Genomic DNA, 18721 nt, shown 5'->3' on the forward strand with positions numbered 1-18721 from the left:
TACAACCTGTAATGTTTATGGCTCTGAAAGAGGGGCAGGTCATCCAATATTCAAAAAAATCAGTGGATCAGTCCCAGGTTCCTCCAGTCTGCATGATAAAGTGCCCATGGATAAGACAGTACACGGCACCTAGCCCCCTAAGCACTAGGCAGTGTTTGAAGCATTGAATGAATGTGTCATGAACACTTTAAGTGCTTAAGATTAAAATATATATCTAGAAACCATGTCCTTGTAAAATATCATGGGTTAGTGCTGAAAAATTATGAAATGAATATACTACACAGTTGATTTGGGGTTCACTGTTTTTTGGAGATTTGACTTTCATTTATATTAATATGTGATCAAGTTTGTATGAAATAATTTATACTTTAAAAAATAATTTATACATCATTTTACTACATATTGAAACACTTTCATTTGAACATGCCTTAAAATAATTAATTTCAACTAAATAGGCTAATATCTAATTTCTAAACAATCCTGTAGCTGTCACAACATCGTTGTCCCAGCAGGTGGCAGTGTGCCCATGGTTTGGCCTGATGATAGCAATTTCCTTCTTTTCTGATAGTCTGATCATTTCTTTCCTATTTATGACATATATACATATATATATATATATATATATATATATATATATATATATATATATATATATATATTACCAAAACGGAAGCTAAAAGGCTTTATGCCTCATATATTACATAGATGACTTATTTTAAATTGGAACCTGAAAGAAATTAATTCTTATTTTCTCCTTAAATATTTAATTTCCCACAGAAGATATAGTTGGGTTCTAAACTTATGGACATAAGGTCATTCAAGTAAATTTGAATTTTGCATGGTAATGAAGAAAGAGAGCTTCTCTGAATGAACAGCATGTCATAAATTGGAGCGGATGGGATAGAGCAGCACAAGACCGGCTGCCGTTCCTGTCAGCTAAGAATGGGAAACTGAGGCTGCAAGTCAAACAGGCTTACAAAAATTGGACAATAGAAGCTGATCTAATTAGTCTCGATTTCTTCTGCAACACTGAGATAGCAGGGTCTTTCCCCCTCCTAAAGATCAAAATTGAATATAAAATACAGTTTTTAAATGGAAAGTTTCAGCTTTTCGTGTACTCCTGTTCTCGCAGCAGCTCTGCAGCTCGTGATGTTAGAGCGACACAACAACTGAACGGCCATAGGTGAGGGTAGGGACTTAGATTGACCGGTAAATTGAGAGCTTCGCTTTTACACTCAGCTCTCTCTTCACCACGTACAGGCAGCAAGCTGAGGGGATACTAGGATACCCACTCCAGCCTGCCTCTCACCAGGGGCAACTCCAGACTGAGACAGAGTCCAAGCCCTCTCCAGGAGAATAGTTCTAGAGCCCAAGCCGTGCGCTGAGGTGAGCCCGACTATATCTAGCCGGTAACTCTCAACCTCACACACTAACTCAGGGTCCTCCCGACCAGAGAGGTGACATTCCATGTCCCAGTTGCCAGTCTTGGTAGCCGGGGATTGGTCCACCAGGGCTTGTGGTCCTGGCTGCAGCCCAGCATACAATGCACCCGGCCTCCACGGTGCCTCCTGTTGGCCTGCAGGATGATGGACACATGTCACTTTTTTGGGCTGTGCCCGGATGGGCCCCATGGACCAAAGTCTGGTGGCCAGACGCTTGCCCGTGGGCACCCTCCCCAGGCCTGGCTCCGGAGCGGGGCCCCAGTAACCCTATCCCGGGCAGGGTGAACTCTTCCCCTGGTGTTCTGCTCATAGGGGTCTTCTGAATTGCTCTTTGTCTGGTGCCTCAAAGTTCAGATTTCTAAACTGAAAATTATGCAAATAAAGACATTTTTCCATGTTAAATTCCCTAATTTCCCTATAAAATATAACACTTTAAAATTTTAATTCAAAGAAATGTTCCTTGTCTTCCTCAACATTTTGGGGCTACCCTGCCAGATGGGCGGGCAGCATCGACACCCAAGTTTGTGAATCAGATAAGTTGTGTAGGATTCTGAAATTGATACCACAGGTGCAGCTACCTAAAATAGTGTATAAGTCTGAATCCCGTGACCTTCTCAAGGTCAGAGGTCAAGTTTTCTGAAAGTCTTTGGAATGCGATAATTTGAGAACAAGGAGAGGTGGACTTTGAAATTCATACCATTTGCTTATCTACAAGGAGGATTAGGGGTAGCTCTGGTGATCATCAATATTTTTTTAATTTTTATACTTTTTAAACAGTTTGATTTTAATCCTCTTTACTCAGATGGAAATAGTCCCAACAACTGCTGCTGAAGGTTGAACCAAGAAGAATTAAAGCAAACTTCATGGAGTCATATTACCTGACTGATCATCAATTTTTTTGTGTTGTTTTGTGGTCATTATATATTGTGACATATATTTTTTTTTAAACTTTTGGGCGAGGGGGGTGTAGAGGTTGGTTTTGTTAACAGTGTCATGCTTTGAGCTGTATCGCTGGGCTAAACCACAACTTCATTTCCTCTCAATGTAACCGAATGGAAAGTTCTGTCAGAGGCATTTTCAGCAATTTTTGAAACCACATCCACCCTCCCTCTTTCACACCAATGACACCCTATGTACCTCTAAAAAAAAGTATTGATCTTGATAAATGTAACAGCACACCACCTATTATTTAGAAGCCCTTGCTTGCGTCTGAAGAGCAGCTGTTGTCTTTATCGTCTTCATCATCATCATCAACTCCTGAGGAATCATAATGAAAACCACTCAGTTCCTTTTGCTCTGCATCCTTGGAGCTGCTTTGTTGTCTGCAGTTAACTGCAACAGTAAGATTACCTTAAATGTCATCATTAAAAGAGAGGTTTTGTTTTTTGAGTAAGTGTAATCAAACGTCTTTTTCCTTAGATGCAAATGGTCCCGACAACTGCTGTTTCAAGTTGTACCCTGGAAGAATTCAAGCGAACTTCATCAAGTCGTATCGACTGACTGATCACCGATGCCCAAAGTCTGCCATCATGTAAGTGAAGAAAACTGGATTTATTTTATTTTCATAATGTTTAACACAATGACTGAAATTACTGTAATGAAAATTATGCTGTATGATCATTGTAACTGGAGAGTTTCTGGACAATTAAAAATGGTCATTTTACACATGATGTTCAGGACATAGTATTCACTAGAGTGAATGGGTTAAATGCAGAGAGTAATTTCCCTACTGGGATAAATAAAGTATACATTATTATTATTATTATTGTTATTATTACTACATATTTACTGAGAGAATTTTGAAGCTTATTCAAAATTCAGATTTCTGAACTGAAAATTTTGCAAATAAGGACATATTTTTGCTAAATTTCCCAATTTCATATTAAATATAACACTTTAACACTTTTTATTAAAAAAAGAAGGAGAACAGATGATGACAGCAGAATTTCCACCTCTTTGTTTCAGCTTCATTACCAAAAAGTCTCGTTCAGTATGTGTGGATGCGTCTGCCTCCTGGACCCAACGCATCATGAAAAGGCTGGACCAGAGCTCTTTCTAAACCAGCTGCCTGCTCATCCTTACACGTTGTTCTGCTTTATCAGATAATATCATATAAAACGCATGCTTGATTTTTATAATGACAGTTGGTCCAAATTTTATCTTTCAAGCAATTATAAGCCTGAAATAATCCACTGAACGGTCACGCCCTTTGATTGTGTAATGTCTCGTGGATGCTTTGTGTTATATATATTATGCTCCATAATAAACACCTCACAAATACGACAAAGAGTCTGAAACTTTTTGTCTCTTCTTCGTTCCTTTGAAGCTTTAAGACTTGTCAAGTCTAATTTTCCTTTGATACAGTTTAAAATAAGGTTTTCTAAATAAATAACACATTTTATAAACTGTTCTGATGGAATATTTAGCAGTAATTTATACAGGGATCGGGGCCTGTGGGGGTGGGGGATCCAGGGTAAAGGTAACATGTCCACACTCCTCTTCACACAGTCTGTGACTCACTCAAACCCACTCAACACTGAAATCCACTCAGGTTCATCCAACAGGGTCCACCAGAAACAAGAAGGGGTCCAGGAAGATCTGTACAGAGAAAGGTTAGGAAAGGCTCGTTAGAAAAACATGAACAGATTCAAAAAGAGCACCAGGGCTACACTAACTGAGGTAAATGCAACAATGCAGTGAAAAACGTCACCTCGCCGTTGGCTTACGTAGTGGCAGGAGCGTGCAAAGTGCTTTGAGTACCTGCAATCTGACTAATCTTGTTCCAGAGTGCATCTATAGTAAAACTGACCTGTCTCATTCTTTCATTTAGAACTTGATTTTGTGCTTTCCTTTCTTGGGAACAAGTCTGCTTTGTCTGCAGCTTAGGTTGAAACGGAGATGGTTACTCTAATCCACTAGTTTGCTTGATTCCTTTTCATACTCCTGCACCAATTTAAGGGTGTTCCTCCTAAAGTGCCAGGACCAATCACAAGTGATGAAAGGCAGGTGAGTAATTGCGACCAGGAGCGGAGGATCAAGGCGGGGAGCAGGAGCCGCCCTGGCGAGAAGGAGTGAAGAGGAAGGTAGAACAACAAAAACAGCACCAGAGAGGACTGGAGGACCATGACAGTGACACCCAGTATCTAAATATAAACAGTTTTTCCTGGTTTACACCGAGCCTTAGCTGACTTGCTTGATCTATATTACAGGGTCTGAACTCTGGGGAGGCCAATCCATGCCTCATGGTGTTTTATTGTGAAATTTTGTATCCAGGTGCACTTATACTGCATTGGCAGTGTGTCTGGGATCATTGTGAAAACTGAAGCCACTTGCCAATTAAACACTTTCCACATGGGACTGTATAGATGGAGTTACTCTCAGCTGCTCCTTTATTCATGAGTGACCGCCGCAGCAGGTAGCTCTTCATATTTGATTTGAGTTTTTACAACAGATCCCCTGCCTGACACAACCCTAAAACAATTCATGTCTCCTTCTGGGATTGAACCAGACGTCGGTTTCTTGTGCCGTTCAGTGGTGCATTTGGGTAATCTCAGCACAATCTCAGCACTGGCCACAACAGACTTATAGAAAATCCTGAGCATTGTTGAACAGCTGTTGAAAGACTTCAGCCGCCTCAGAAAATAGACACGACTCTGGCCCTTCCTGTAGAGTGCAGTGGTGTTTTTAACCCAGCCCAGTTTATTGTCAAAGCGTACTCCTGTGAAATGAAATGAAGCCTCAAACCAGGACAGAACAGCCACCATGTTTCACAATGTCTGTAAAAGCACATTATTGTACCTCTCTCCTGACCTGCCTCTGTACATACTGACTTAATTTAAATAAAACATTTCCAATTTCCATTCATAACTCCATGAGGCCTTTTAATACTGATTTTAACTCTAGCTCTTGTGTAATTTGTCATACCTCAGCTTTTCTCCTACTTTCCTTTTCTTAAGAATGACTTCTCCATTGAGATTATTTCTGATGATGCTTTGGCGAGCAGTAGATGAATCGAAGGTGCAAATGCAGCACTCAGATCTTCTGTATCAAGTTTTTTTTATGCTTTTCGATTTTTGTTTTGTTCTTGTCCATTTTCATGAATTTTTTTTCAGAACACACTACTCACCATATCAAGAAATGCTAAGCTTTGACTAGTAGCTCCTCGGGAATCAGTGGGCATAAAATGCAGATTTTTTCCTGTCAAATTGTGTTGCCCTTTGCATTTGTTGTAGTTAAAATTAAGTAATTAAAGTAATTAACATAAGTAATTAAATTAAGTAATTAAAATAATGAGAACAAACGTTTGTTTTGTGACAGGCTTCTAATAACAAAGATACAATTTAAAATATGTTCTTTGCTAAGTTGTTTGTTATTTGTACACACAAAAGTGGTTCATCTCTTGAGAAAGCCTGGAGAACTGAACCTCAAGACCACTTTAACAAGTGCACTCAGAAAGCACAACATTATGGTTTCTTGATACATTTTTTCAAGATCAACTTTTACCTTGGGCTCTAACAATGACGGTCAAGGTCAGTGCTTACTCATCTTTGTTACACATTTCCCACAAGGCAAACTATTTTGTTGTTGTGAAGTCTGAAGTCGATCCATAAACAATTGTGGGTAATACAAAGGTTTTAATGATTAGCACATGTGGTGTGACCTTGACCTTGACACTACACTTGTACAACAGCTAAAGAGTTGTTCTGTGCTAAATGTGTTATTCAAATGACAATAAGACTAACACACACACTTCTGTGTAACAGTGACTGGCTTTTGGCAGTGTAGAAGTGAAAAAACGCTGCCATCATCAGGCCAAACTTGACCAAACTCTCTACAAATTTTACTCTGCAAATTGTTATTGAGGCTTTGTGATGGTAACTGTCCACTGCAGCTATCCTTGTTCTTGCTGGGTTATCGTCCACTCCCACCATGGCTGAATATGTTGTTAAGAAAATGGATATTAATACTTTTTTATATACATTATGGATTCTTTATTTCCTTGAAAGTAGAGCAGGTCATCAAATATTCAAAGTCAAATGTATTTCTATAGCACATGTAAAAATAACAGCTGTTGACCAAAGTGCTGTAAAAGAATCATTAGCCCTTTTCTACTCTGGTTGAGCACTTTAAACACTTTACACAACTTACCTCATTCACACTCACTCATTGCCAAAGTGTGTTCTAGCTAATATTCACATTCTAATTAACACATCAGAGAGCAATTTGGGGTTTGGGCGTGCAGACTGAAACAGGTCTTCCGTTTTTTTTTTAAACAGTAGATGACCTGCTCTCCCCTCTGAACTACAACAACGCCTCATGTAATGGTAGATAAGATATACACTCTTGTACTATACAGTGTTCGTGTGATAGATAAGGAACTTGTGAATGTTTCTTAATCACTTTAAGTGCTTTTTAATACGTTTAGAAAATACTAAATAAATAATAATCATAAATCTTCAAAAGTCCTGCCATATGCTATCTGCTTGCAAACTATCAGTGGTTAGTGCAAAAAAAAAATTCACATATGAATGTTCTACAGAGAAAGAGTCCATTTGGATTTTTTCAACCCCCTTTTTGGACTTTTACTGTCATCTATATTAATATGTGATCACAATTCATTTATAGCTTTATTGTTTTACTGTTAATGTAGATGTTTTCATTTAAAAATGTCCTGAATAAATAATCTCAACTGGACAACTGGCGATCTGGTTTCTTAACAGGACTGTAGCTGTCGTAACATCTTCGTACCAAGAGATGGCAGTGCGACCGTGGTTTGGCCTGACGATAGCAGTCAGAGGCCAGACTCAAATCTTCCAGGAAGGCTTTCTAGAAGCGTTAGCAGCGTATTTACCGGAACTCCAACGAAAATAAAGGCCAAAGTTTGTCATACTGGGGAACTTTCGAGGGCATTAATGAGCAACATCCGGGCTTCATATTGTTTTCAGTTTCATTCCATTCTCATCAGTACATATACATCTATTATTTTGTGAGTTAAATGATCATCACGTCTCGTTACATGATTTTGTAAGAACTGTATTTAAATGTAATGAGAGAGCAGAGGCCATCACACTTTTTTCATATAAGATACAATAAGTGAAAAAAGTTATCACCTGTGATAAAAGGCATCGCATTATGGAGGGGGAAGCATGGATATAAACAGTATCAATAGATCAAATGAGTGTTCAGGCAGCTTAAGAACAGTGAACTCACTGTGCTGTTCAAGAATTGAGTGTATTTGTATACAAGTGCAGCTCTGGTTAATAGCACTGATGGTACATTTTGTGCTCTGGAGACCAGACACTCTGAAGATTATGTGCTGTTGGTTCTTTGTGGTTAAATGAGAAATTGCTCAAAATAAAATATCAGAGTGCTGCTGATGTATCCTACAGCATGTCTTTATTGCACACCATCTGTTGCTGTGCTCACAGTGCCAGGTGCATGTGCAGGTGCAGAACCGCAGCACACAGAAACATGCAGTGGACTCGTCAAAAACCTGTCCATTATGCTAGCAGTGTCCAAGCGTTCTTTTACTTTTCTTTTCATACCGCGCCCACCCCTTCAATGGCTCAGCCCCCCCCAGGGGGCCGCCTCCACACTTTGGGAACCTCTGCCTTAAGGAGAGCTGGATGAGACAACAGCAACTACTTCTCCTGTAGTGGAGCTGAAGGTCCCAGGAGTCACTATACTGTCAGAGACAGTTTCTCACAGCAGCTCTGCAGCTCCTGATGTTAGGGTGACACAACAAGCAAATGCTCCTTACCAAGCAGAATATCTTCCTGGTAACAGTGAGTTAGTGTGATGCTGCTTTTATTATTCGTATCTTAAAATGTGGATGAACAACTTGCCAAACATTTTGTACCAGCACTAATCTGTCATTGTACATTGTAGGAGGGACTATAGTGTTTTGAGAGGTTTTGTGTTCCTGGAAAGAAGTTTAAAGGAAACTTAAAGTGTTACTTGTTACTTGGGGATGTTTGTAAGTCCATACAGTTAAACAGTGCTGTTTAAAATGCAGTGTTAAAATAATAATAATTTATTAAAGGAAATAAAACACTAGCCAAAGCTAACTGAATCTTTGTGCATAATTAATTTGCATACCCCCTTGTTAAATTATGTAGTTAAGTAATTATTTAATTAACTCAAAAGTTTCAGATTTTCATTTATAGAAAGTTGTTTTTTGGGGTGTTTCTTGCATTATTTTCTTTGTATACAGCTAAATAGTTTTGTCCTGTATTTCAACCCTTAGAAGACCTGGATGAGACAATAGCAACTACGTCTCCTGTAGTGAAGCTCCCAAGAGTCAACACACCGTCAAAGAAGGTTTCTCACAGATGCTCTGCACATCCTTGTGATAGAGTGAAACGACAACTGAACTCTCCTTACCAAAGTTATCGACATAAGAGATCTAGTAAGGGCGCTGCTTTCACCATATGGTTGAACATTTCGTGAATTCTTTTGTACCAGCACTAATCAATCATTGTACATTGCTCAGAATCCTCACATCATTAATATTTTCATTACTTTAGTGCCTAAATCAAATAAAAGGTCATGTGACATAACCTCTACACCTCTGTCTGATCTGGAAGTGATCAATAAATGAACAAACTTGTTTGTTTTCATATTCTGATCAGTTTTAACGTGTTTGATTACTTTGGTTTCATCATAAGTTACACACACTACTGGAAGGTAGTCGTTTGAAAAAATAAAGTACATATTTATTGACATAGAATTTTGAAGCTGGCTTTTTCAAAGTTCACATTTCTGAACTTAAAATTATGTAAATAAAGACATATTTTCCATGTTAAATTCCCCAACATCCCTATAAAATATAGCACTTTAGAAAAATTTTAATACAAAGAAATGTTCCTAATCTTCCTCATCATTTTGGTGCTCCCCTCTCAGACAGGACAGGGCAGCATCAGCAGCCAAGTTTTTGAATGTGATAACTTGTGAAGGATTTTCAAACTGATACCAGGTACAGCTACTAAAAATATCAGGCAAGTCTAAATCCCGGTGACCTTGAACTCAAGGTCAGAGGTTTTCCTAAAAGTGTTGGGAATGCAAAAACTTGAGAACAAGGCGAGGTGGATTTTGAAATGTAAACCATTTGTGTATTTACTTGGAGTATTGTAGGAGCCATTTTTGGGTTAATACCTTATGTGGCCGCTAGAGGTCACCTTTTTCTGTTTTGTTCATGTAAAGGTATTTAAGGTAGACGCACGTAATCGGCGGCAGGTGTGTCGTTAATTGTAAGAAGGCAAACAGTTTGTGACCGCTGCGCTGTTATGTTAAGTTGATATTGGAATAAAGACCAAAGAGAACAAGATAAGTACTGCTGGAGTTATTGGACTGTTTAATTAATTCATACATACCAGTGACATCGCGTCACCCCCGTTAACGACCACCTCAGTGGCTTCAAGCGTAGGCTTAGCCTCTACAAGTATGTTTTTATTGTCTGATGGTTAATGCTCTTTACTCAGGTGCAAATAGTCTTGACGGCTGCTGCCACAAGTTTTACCCAAAAAGAATTAGAGCAAACCTCATCCTGTCGTATTACCTGACTGATCACCGATGCCCAAATCCTGCTGCCATGTAAGTGAAGAAAAGTAGTTTTATTTTTTGTCATAATGTTTAACACAATGACTGAAATTACTGTAATGAAAAATGCGCTGTATGACCATTGTAACAGTATTTGTACAATTAAAAACTGCAAATTATGCACATGATGCAAAGTTATATATTTTTGAACTGAAAGTTATGTAAATAAAGACATATTTTTCATGCTAAACTTTCCATTCGAAATAGAACACTTTAGAAAAATGTGTTATTTTTACTTTTTAAAAAAAAAAGAAAAAAAAAAAGAACAGATAATAACTGCAGCATTTCTACCTCTTTGTTTCAGCTTCATTACCAAAAAGTGTCATCCAGTCTGTGTGGATCCATCTCTCTCCTGGGTCGATAGCATCATGAAAACGCTGGACATGGACTCTTTTCAAACCTGCTATCTGCTCATCCTTATACGTTGTTCTGCTTTATCAGATAATATCATATCATGTTTATAATCATGTTTATAACTTGATACTATCATTTTGTAATTAGTGCTTTGGTGAGCAGTAGCTAGATGAGTTGTGCTTGGTTTTGCAAATCACCCCATTGTTTTTTGACCTGGTGTGGCTGGGGAAGGCATCTCGGGCATGTTTTGTAGCTGACACAGTTTTCATTCTAGACAAATTGAAGATTAGAACATTCAGTGGTTGGAAATCAAGGCAACTCTTTTCTTCTCCTTTTCTTAATTTTTCTTGTGACCATCAAAGACCTGCCCATCTCACAGTAACGCATAACACGTTACTGTAACGCATTACAAGTACCGTGTTACTGTAATCTGATTACTTTTTTGAGTAACGAGTAAAGTAAGGGCAAATTGCAAAAGAAGTAATTAGATTGCTGTTACTTTCCCATAAGCACGCTGCGTTACTGCATTACTAAAACCGTGATTTTTTTTTTTTTTTTTTTTTTTTTTTTGTGAGAGTGTCTCATGACAATGACTTAAGCGAGTGCGACGTCGTGGCAAAAGCTGTGTGCAGATCAAAAATGGATAATAGCGTTTAAAGCGTGGAAGTACTGACCTTACTTTGAGTTTGATTCTGTAAAAAGTGACAAAAACATTAGGTCTGCTGCTCACTGCGTGGCAAGAAAACTTCTTTTTACAGCGAAAAAATCCCTTAACTTAGGAGCAAGCACCAAATACGCTGTCGCTGGAATGTGAAATTCACAGAGAAACTGCCAGATCCTTCCACTGAACGCTGAGCAGAGGTGGGTCAAGTATCCAAAAATTGTACTCAAGTAAGAGTAGCATTACTTTAAAATATTATTACTCAAGTAAAAGTGAAAAGTAGCCATCCAAAAACTTACTCAAGTAAGAGTAAAAAAGTAGTTGGCGAAAAGGCTACTCAAGTACTAAGTAACTGGTTGTATTGTCTAATTTGTGTTTTTAGTTTGTTTAAATAAATGCTCATTCAAACAAAAATACATAAATTTACAAAATTCAGTATTTTCAGATAGAAATTATGTAAAACCATTAACAAAATAATGCACAACAATTCTAATTTCCAGATTTCAGTTTTTCACAACATAAAGCTTTTTCAAGCAATACCCACAGTAAATATATTCGCATTTACAGCAGCCTCAGAGAAAACATTAGAACGAGGCAACTTCAACATTTAATGCGCCAGAATGTCATACTAGGGGTGGTTCTTTTAAATACAAGGAGGGATGAAGTAAATCAGAAACAAAGGACACAGAGATGCAACAGGTAAAATTAGGAAAAGTTTATTCCCCAAGGCGGACAGCAGGAATTAAAAAACAAAACAAACAACAAAAAACCCCACATCTGTGCTAAAATTCCACAGGAATAGACAAACGATTCTAACAACACTATAAAATGTTCTTTGTATACTAAAATACTCTATATTATAGACAGTGGATTAACAAAATGTCATATAAAAACACTAAAAACATGCGATACAAACATCAGAATAAAATAATTCAAGTAAAAACTCGCGAAGCTTTCTTGCTCGCAATGACACGTTTGTTTAACAATTTGGAGGCGGAGCCCAAATGAGGCCGGGCTCCTAATGTGATTGGTCACTTTGAAGGAGACTTCAGGGTACTGCATTAAACTGAGTTACACAGTGGCAGCGACAGAAATTCTGTTTTAAACTGTTAACAATTGTTAACAATTTGAAAAATAAAATTTGCTGAATGAATTATCAACAGTTATTGTTGTGGCGCAAGCAGTGGGAATACTGACAACTGTCACTGGATTATTTAATGTTGAAGAGATATATTAAACCAGAGGACGACATTTTTTTTCTTTAATTCTCCGCTTTTCCAGTCTCTTCAATTTGTTTTTTAGAACACTCTACTCACCATATCAGGAAATGCTAAGATTTGACTAATGACTGCTTGAGAATCAATGGGCATAAAATAGTTTTTTTCCTGCCAAACTGTGTTACATTTTGAATTTTTGTAGATTAATTTAAAGAATTAAGAACAAATGATCTGTTTTGTGACAGGCTATTAATAACAAGCGCCTAAAGATCATTTAAAATTAATTATTTGCAACATTGTCTGTTTTTTGTACACACAACATGGTTTATTCTTTTGAGTTAAGCACTTTTTTTGTAATGGTGACAGTGTAGAAGTGAAAAAACACTGCCATCATCAGGTCAAACTTGAAATTTCAAAATTACCCTCTACAAATTTTATCCTGGAAATTGTCACTGAGGTTCTGTAATGACAGGAAAAAAAAATTATGGAATGTTTATTTCCTTGAAAGTGGATCAAGTCATCCCATATTCAAAGCCAAAGTAAAATGTATTTCTGTAGCTGTTGACCAAAGTGACCTGCTCTCCCTCTTGAGCTACAGCAGACCTTCCCAAAGTGTGGGGCCCGCCCCCTAGGGGGGGCGCAGAGCCATTGCGGGGGGGGGGCGGAATGGAAAAGGGGGGGGAGGGGGAACAAAACGCTTGGACATTGCTAGCACAGGGCGCCCACAGAAACGCAAAGCAGGAGATGGACCATCGCTGAATATGTTTCCAAACCAACTTCATTCTAAGTCAAAGACTAGAAAATATGGTGAAGCATGTCTTCCCTTTGGTTTCACCTGCACAAGTGCCGAGGTAGGTCTCCCCTGCAGAATTAGTTTTCCCTGCGTCGGGAGCACGCGCTAGGCTGTCTAAATCATGGACAAACAGTATCCTACAGTTGTTTATGTTTTTAAAACCCATTTTGCACAGAGAGGCATTTTGTGAAAAATGTATTGATAGCAATGTTGAATATTATTACACATGAAAAAAAAAAACAACTACACGTAAAATAATCACACCGTGATGCCTCTGCCTTTGTAAATGGAGGGACAGTAACTGCGTGTGTATATGTAAGCATGTAAAACCTGTAGTCAGATTAACAGTAACAGTATTTTGTCTCTATCTCCCATTCTGCAATTGATCTCATGTAAACAATAACATGGCGCACAGCGTGACGTGAAAAAAGGCACATACCTTTGACGTTGAGTGATGAACTCTGTATTCCTCGTCCACACGTAAACGCAAAAAAGGAGTTTAAAAAATCTCCGTTTTCGGTGATTCGAAACGCCGTTTACGTGTGGACGAAACGGCTGCGTTTTCAAAAATACCCGTGTAGGTGTGGACGCAGCGTAAAAGAGTTAGTAGTTTATTTTATTACTACCTGTAATTTATTGCAGATTACTTGTATTTGCTTAATTGTTTACTAAATGTTTGAGGTGTGAAATAAACCGCAATGGAGCAAAATATGGGTGTGTGTGGTTGGAGGATGTGTTTGTGCGTGCGTGCACGCGCGAGAAGGGGGCGGGGGGCGCGAACATTTTTCTTGTAAAACAAAGGGGGGCCTAGCAAAAAAAAGTTTGGGAACCACTGAGCTACAACAACTCCTAATGTAACATTAAGTAAGATAAATACCACCTAGAACCTCTTGTACTATACAGTGTTTGTGTGATAGATAAAGAACTCTATGAATGTTTCTTAATCACTTTAAATCCTTTAAATAAATTTAGAAAAGATTAAATAAATAATCATAAACAACCTCCAAAAATTCTGCTTGATCTGCTTGCAAACTGTCAGGGGTTAGTACTTAAAAAAATTACATATGAATGTACTACACAAAAGGAGTTCATTTGGATTTTTTTCAACCACAATTTTAGACTGGTCAAGTTCTTCTATACCAAACTCGCTCATACATGTCTTTCTAGACCCTTATTTGTGCGCTGCTGCAGCTTAAGAACAGTGAACTCACTGTGATGTTCAAGAATTGAGTGTGTTTGTGTCCAAATGTCGCTCTGGTTAATTGCACTGATGGTACATTTTGTGCTCTGGAGACCAGACACTCTGAAGATCATGTGCTGTTGGTTCTTTGTGGTTAAATGAGAAATTGCTCAATTTAAAACCCACAAACACCCGCAGAGAGAGATGAAGTTATTTTAAAATATCAGAGTGCTGCTGATGTATCCTTCAGCATGTCTTTATTGCACACCATCTGTTGCTGTGCTCACAGTGCCAGGTGCATGTGCAGGTGCAGAACAGCAGCACACAGAAACATGCAGTGGAATCATGTTATCGTAGCTCTACTGAACATCATGTGGATTGCTTTCTTTTTACCTCCACATCTTGTCCCAGGTAAGAGCTTTGCTTTTGGTGTTTTAAATAGAAAATGTTTGTGTAAAATTATGCCTCCAATAATAGCTCATGTTTCAAATATAATCACTCAGTGTAGATCCATTGTTTTGAGGTGATGTCATTTGCAGTGTTTGTGCAGAGAAGAAGCACCAGCATCTCTGATGAGGAAATCCTGTTGAGAGAGTTTTGTATTCAGCCTCCACCTGACATAAACTGGACATCAAGTGTACCAGCAGTCTACATCCCTGATAATAAAACCAACTCCACCAACACAACCTTAAAAAGTAAGCTTCCTTTCTGCTTTCATCCCTGCTCAAATCAGAATCAAAACTCTACATAACAAGGAGTTTAACATGTACCAAACCAATAACTACTGACTATTGAGTTCTATAGAAAATGGTGCCACTGAATCTTTGTGAATTAATAATTTGCATACCCACTTGTTAAATTATGTAGTTACGTAATTATCTAATTAAATCAACAGTTTCAGATTTTCATGTATAGAAAGTTGTTTTGGGGGGTGGGGGTGTTTTTGCATGATTTTCTTTGTATACAGCTAAATAGTTTTGTCCTGTATTTCAACCCTTAGGAGACCTTGATGGGACAAAAGCAACTACTTCTCCTGTAGTGGAGCTGAAGGTCCCAGGAGTCACCACACCCTCAGAGACAGTTTCTCACAGCAGCTCTACAGCTCCTCAGCGTAGAGTGAAACAACAACGGAACTCTCCTTTCCAAGCAAAATATGCTTCCGGTAGACGTGAGTTAGTGTGATGTTACTTTCATTATTTGTTTCTGAAAATGTGGATGAACAACTCGCCAGATTTTTTGTACCAGCACTAATCAGTCATTGTATATGTTCAAAATTGTACCACAAAATGTTTAGGCAAAGTTTAGCAGAAGTCCCGAATTATTTTGCACCTTCACACATTCTGCTGGAGGGAAATGATATAAAATACCTATTTATATGTTTATATTATAATGGCTTGTCTACTGAGCTTCTATATTCATAAGTACATACTTATTAAGGTAGAATTTTTAAGATGGCTTTAAAAAGTATTTTATCCTTCATAGAAGAAGAAATGAAAATGCAGTTTGCAGTCATAATTTATTAAGGGAACTACAACGCTAGCCAAAGCTAGCAGAATATCTTTAACCTACTTAACCTAACCTACCAAACATGTTTCTGGTTATGGTGAGTTAGTATGCTTCTGCTTTCCCTTTTTGTATCCAAAAACATGGATGAAAATTTTGTGAATCCTTTCGTATCAGCACTGATTCATTGTAAATTGCTCAGAATCCTCACATCAGTACTATTTTCATTACTTTAGCGTTGGTCACAAATTTAACAAACATTCAGATGACATCACCTCTACTACACCTTGTCTGGAAGTGATCAACAAAATGAACAAACTTCTTTGTTTTTATGTTTTGATTAATTTTGACATGTTTGACTACTTTGCTTCTTTAATATGTTAATACACAACACTACTGCAAGGAAACTGTTTCACATTTAGGTTCACATATGACAGCCTAGTTGACATTTTAAGCAAATGAATATATATTTATTGACATAGAATTTTGGAGCTGGTTTTATTCAGTGTTCAGATTTCTGAAATGAAAGCTGTGCAAATTAGGACATATTTTTTACATACAATTACATTTTACACTTTTAAAAATTTGTAACAGGGCTCTAGACTAACTTTTTGCCACAGTTGCACTGGTGCGCCTAACTTTTTTCTTAGGTGCACCAGGACAAAAGTTAGGTGCACCCAAATTTTTCAACCGCATCGCTTAAGCTTGATAGTGGCCATGATGCCAGGTCTCTCTTGGAAGTGAGATTTTTAAAACTTTTAATTTTAAATCTTCTTTTGCTGCTGGTTCAGTCAATTTTGGCTGTAGAGTGAAAAAACCTGCAGCATCAGAATCTAGCGCAAAAAAGACATAAACACAGAGTTCGGACCTGATGCATAATATGTGAGCTGTTGACTTCCAGCCCCGATGGCACGTACGTGGACACGCTGACATCTCACTGATGCATCGGGTCCGCGCTCTGTGTTTACTTCTTTGTTTGGAATCCATTCACCTGCTCTCATCATGTTTTAGTTGTTTGGAGGTTGTTGAAATAATTGTGAGCTTTAACCTGAGATTCTGGCGTTTCTGGTAAAAATACACTTATATTTTGAAGGAGATTCAGGATTTCATGAATCGACATCGCTTTATTCAAGCTACTCACCTCCCTCTATCCAAATGCACTTTCAAACATACACATGTGAAGGACTACAGGAATATCTGGACTGGACCACGGCTAATCAGAGAGTTCCCGCCTATCTCTGTTTGTTTTTGGGGTTTTGTTTTTTGTTTTTTTTTGCACTGAACAGCTGGTCTCTATGGAAGCCTGTTTCCACCATTAAAAAAAAATCAAAAACTTGAAATTTCGAGTTATCTTTCTCAAAATTTTGAGTTATCTTTCTCAAAATTTCGAGTTACTTTTCTCAAAATTTTGAGAAAGATAACTCAAAATTTCGAGTTAGCTCTGCCAATTAGTAATCTATGTGAATGAGGTCATTTTCTTGTTACCCGGAAGAATATGGCGCAGAGGAATGCGCAACAAATTGGCGCTTTTTAGAGTACGTTTGCTGATAGTAACGCCATGTGATTCAGCTAATAACACAAGGATTTCATCATTTGTGAAGCCACGTTGAAAATACTCAGCTATTTGTACATTCATGACTGGCTCTAATACTGGTAGCTTTGCTGTAGCATTTGTAGCCAAGGACTTCAGCTTCCGGGTAACAAGGAAATGACATCATTCACGTAGATTACTGACTGACAATGCAACTCAAATTTTTGAGTTACTTTTCTCAAAATTTTGAGTTAGTAAGTCAAAATTTCGAGTTAATTTTCTCAAAATTTCGGGTTAATAAGTCGAAATTTCATGTTAATTGTTAGGTCTAATTGTTGAATGTTGCCATTGTGTTTCTTAAATTTGTACAGTCTTAGTTCAAGCAGTAGGATCAAAGCCATTCCTTTGATCCTAACCACCTCTAACCACTTTGTGCTGGGGGAGGTTTTATTGCAGATACATCCTATCTGGAAGATCTGCTTCTTTTGATGTAAACTTCCTGCGTTTACGACCCTTTGGTCAGCAGGAGGTAACACACACACACACACACACATTCTTACCTACATACAGAAGTTCACACATATACATATAATGCCTTAGAACCATGTGGGCGTTGCTTTGCTGTGTTTTGTGTGAACTGTCTCTCAATAAAAGGCAGCGAGAGGAGGCCGGATTTGGGGTCATTTTCGTGCTGGACACAGATGAGGCCTCCCTTGCGCAAGTAATCGATCGAACGCTGTTGCCTTGTTTTTCTTTCATGATGAATAAGTCTCTAGAACTAGCGGGGTTTGTGGGAACAGACCCAACATTAATAAGTCGAAATTTCGATGGGTACTTTTTCTTTTTTGTGGCGGAAATGGGCTTCCATAGGGCCGCACCGGTGCGACCTAGAATTTTTTTTAGTCGCACCATTGAGAAATTAGGACCAAATTGGTCGCACTCTAGAGCCCTGTGTAACATACAAAAACGTTCCTTATTCTTACTGTTACTATTGGTTTATAGAGATTTCTTACTGTCTTACTTTTTAAAACAGTCTAGCACATTTCTTAATGTTCATTGTCCAGGATGTTGCCACAGGTTCTCTCATATAAGAATTAACCAGCTTGATATCAGCTCATATTACATTACGGATCGATGGTGTCCAATCACTGCAGTCATGTAAGTTCCTATACAGCAAGTTTACTTACATTTCAATATATATTTATTACACGTGCAAGTGTAATAAATAATTCTCAGGATGACCATTGCTTAGGAAATAAAGTAGAATTCAGGGGCAATGAGAGTTTTAACATATAAGTTTTTATCTGGTCTTAGTATTTGCTCTCACCTGTCATCTAAATTTTGTCTCATGCACATCTTTATTTTGCAGCTGTTTTTATTTTGTAAAATAAATAAAACAATACATTTTAGTAATGATAATCATTTTTCTTTGTTTCAGTTTC

At 38.0% G+C, this 18721-nt stretch overlaps 1 protein-coding gene across 1 annotated transcript; it reads left to right on the forward strand.

Moving 5' to 3' along the window:
• The first annotated feature begins 2624 nt into the window (after positions 1-2624).
• LOC134620051 (eotaxin-like) lies at positions 2625-3710 on the forward strand. Its single transcript, XM_063465955.1, has 3 exons — positions 2625-2782; positions 2862-2973; positions 3408-3710. The coding sequence occupies exons 1-3, from the start codon at positions 2713-2715 to the stop codon at positions 3499-3501; spliced, it is 276 nt and encodes a 91-aa protein (XP_063322025.1). The 5' UTR covers positions 2625-2712; the 3' UTR covers positions 3502-3710.
• Positions 3711-18721: the final 15011 nt, after the last annotated feature.

Source organism: Pelmatolapia mariae, linkage group LG3_W (genome assembly GCF_036321145.2).
Source record: "Pelmatolapia mariae isolate MD_Pm_ZW linkage group LG3_W, Pm_UMD_F_2, whole genome shotgun sequence".
In the NCBI taxonomy this organism is placed as follows: Eukaryota; Metazoa; Chordata; class Actinopteri; order Cichliformes; family Cichlidae; genus Pelmatolapia; species Pelmatolapia mariae.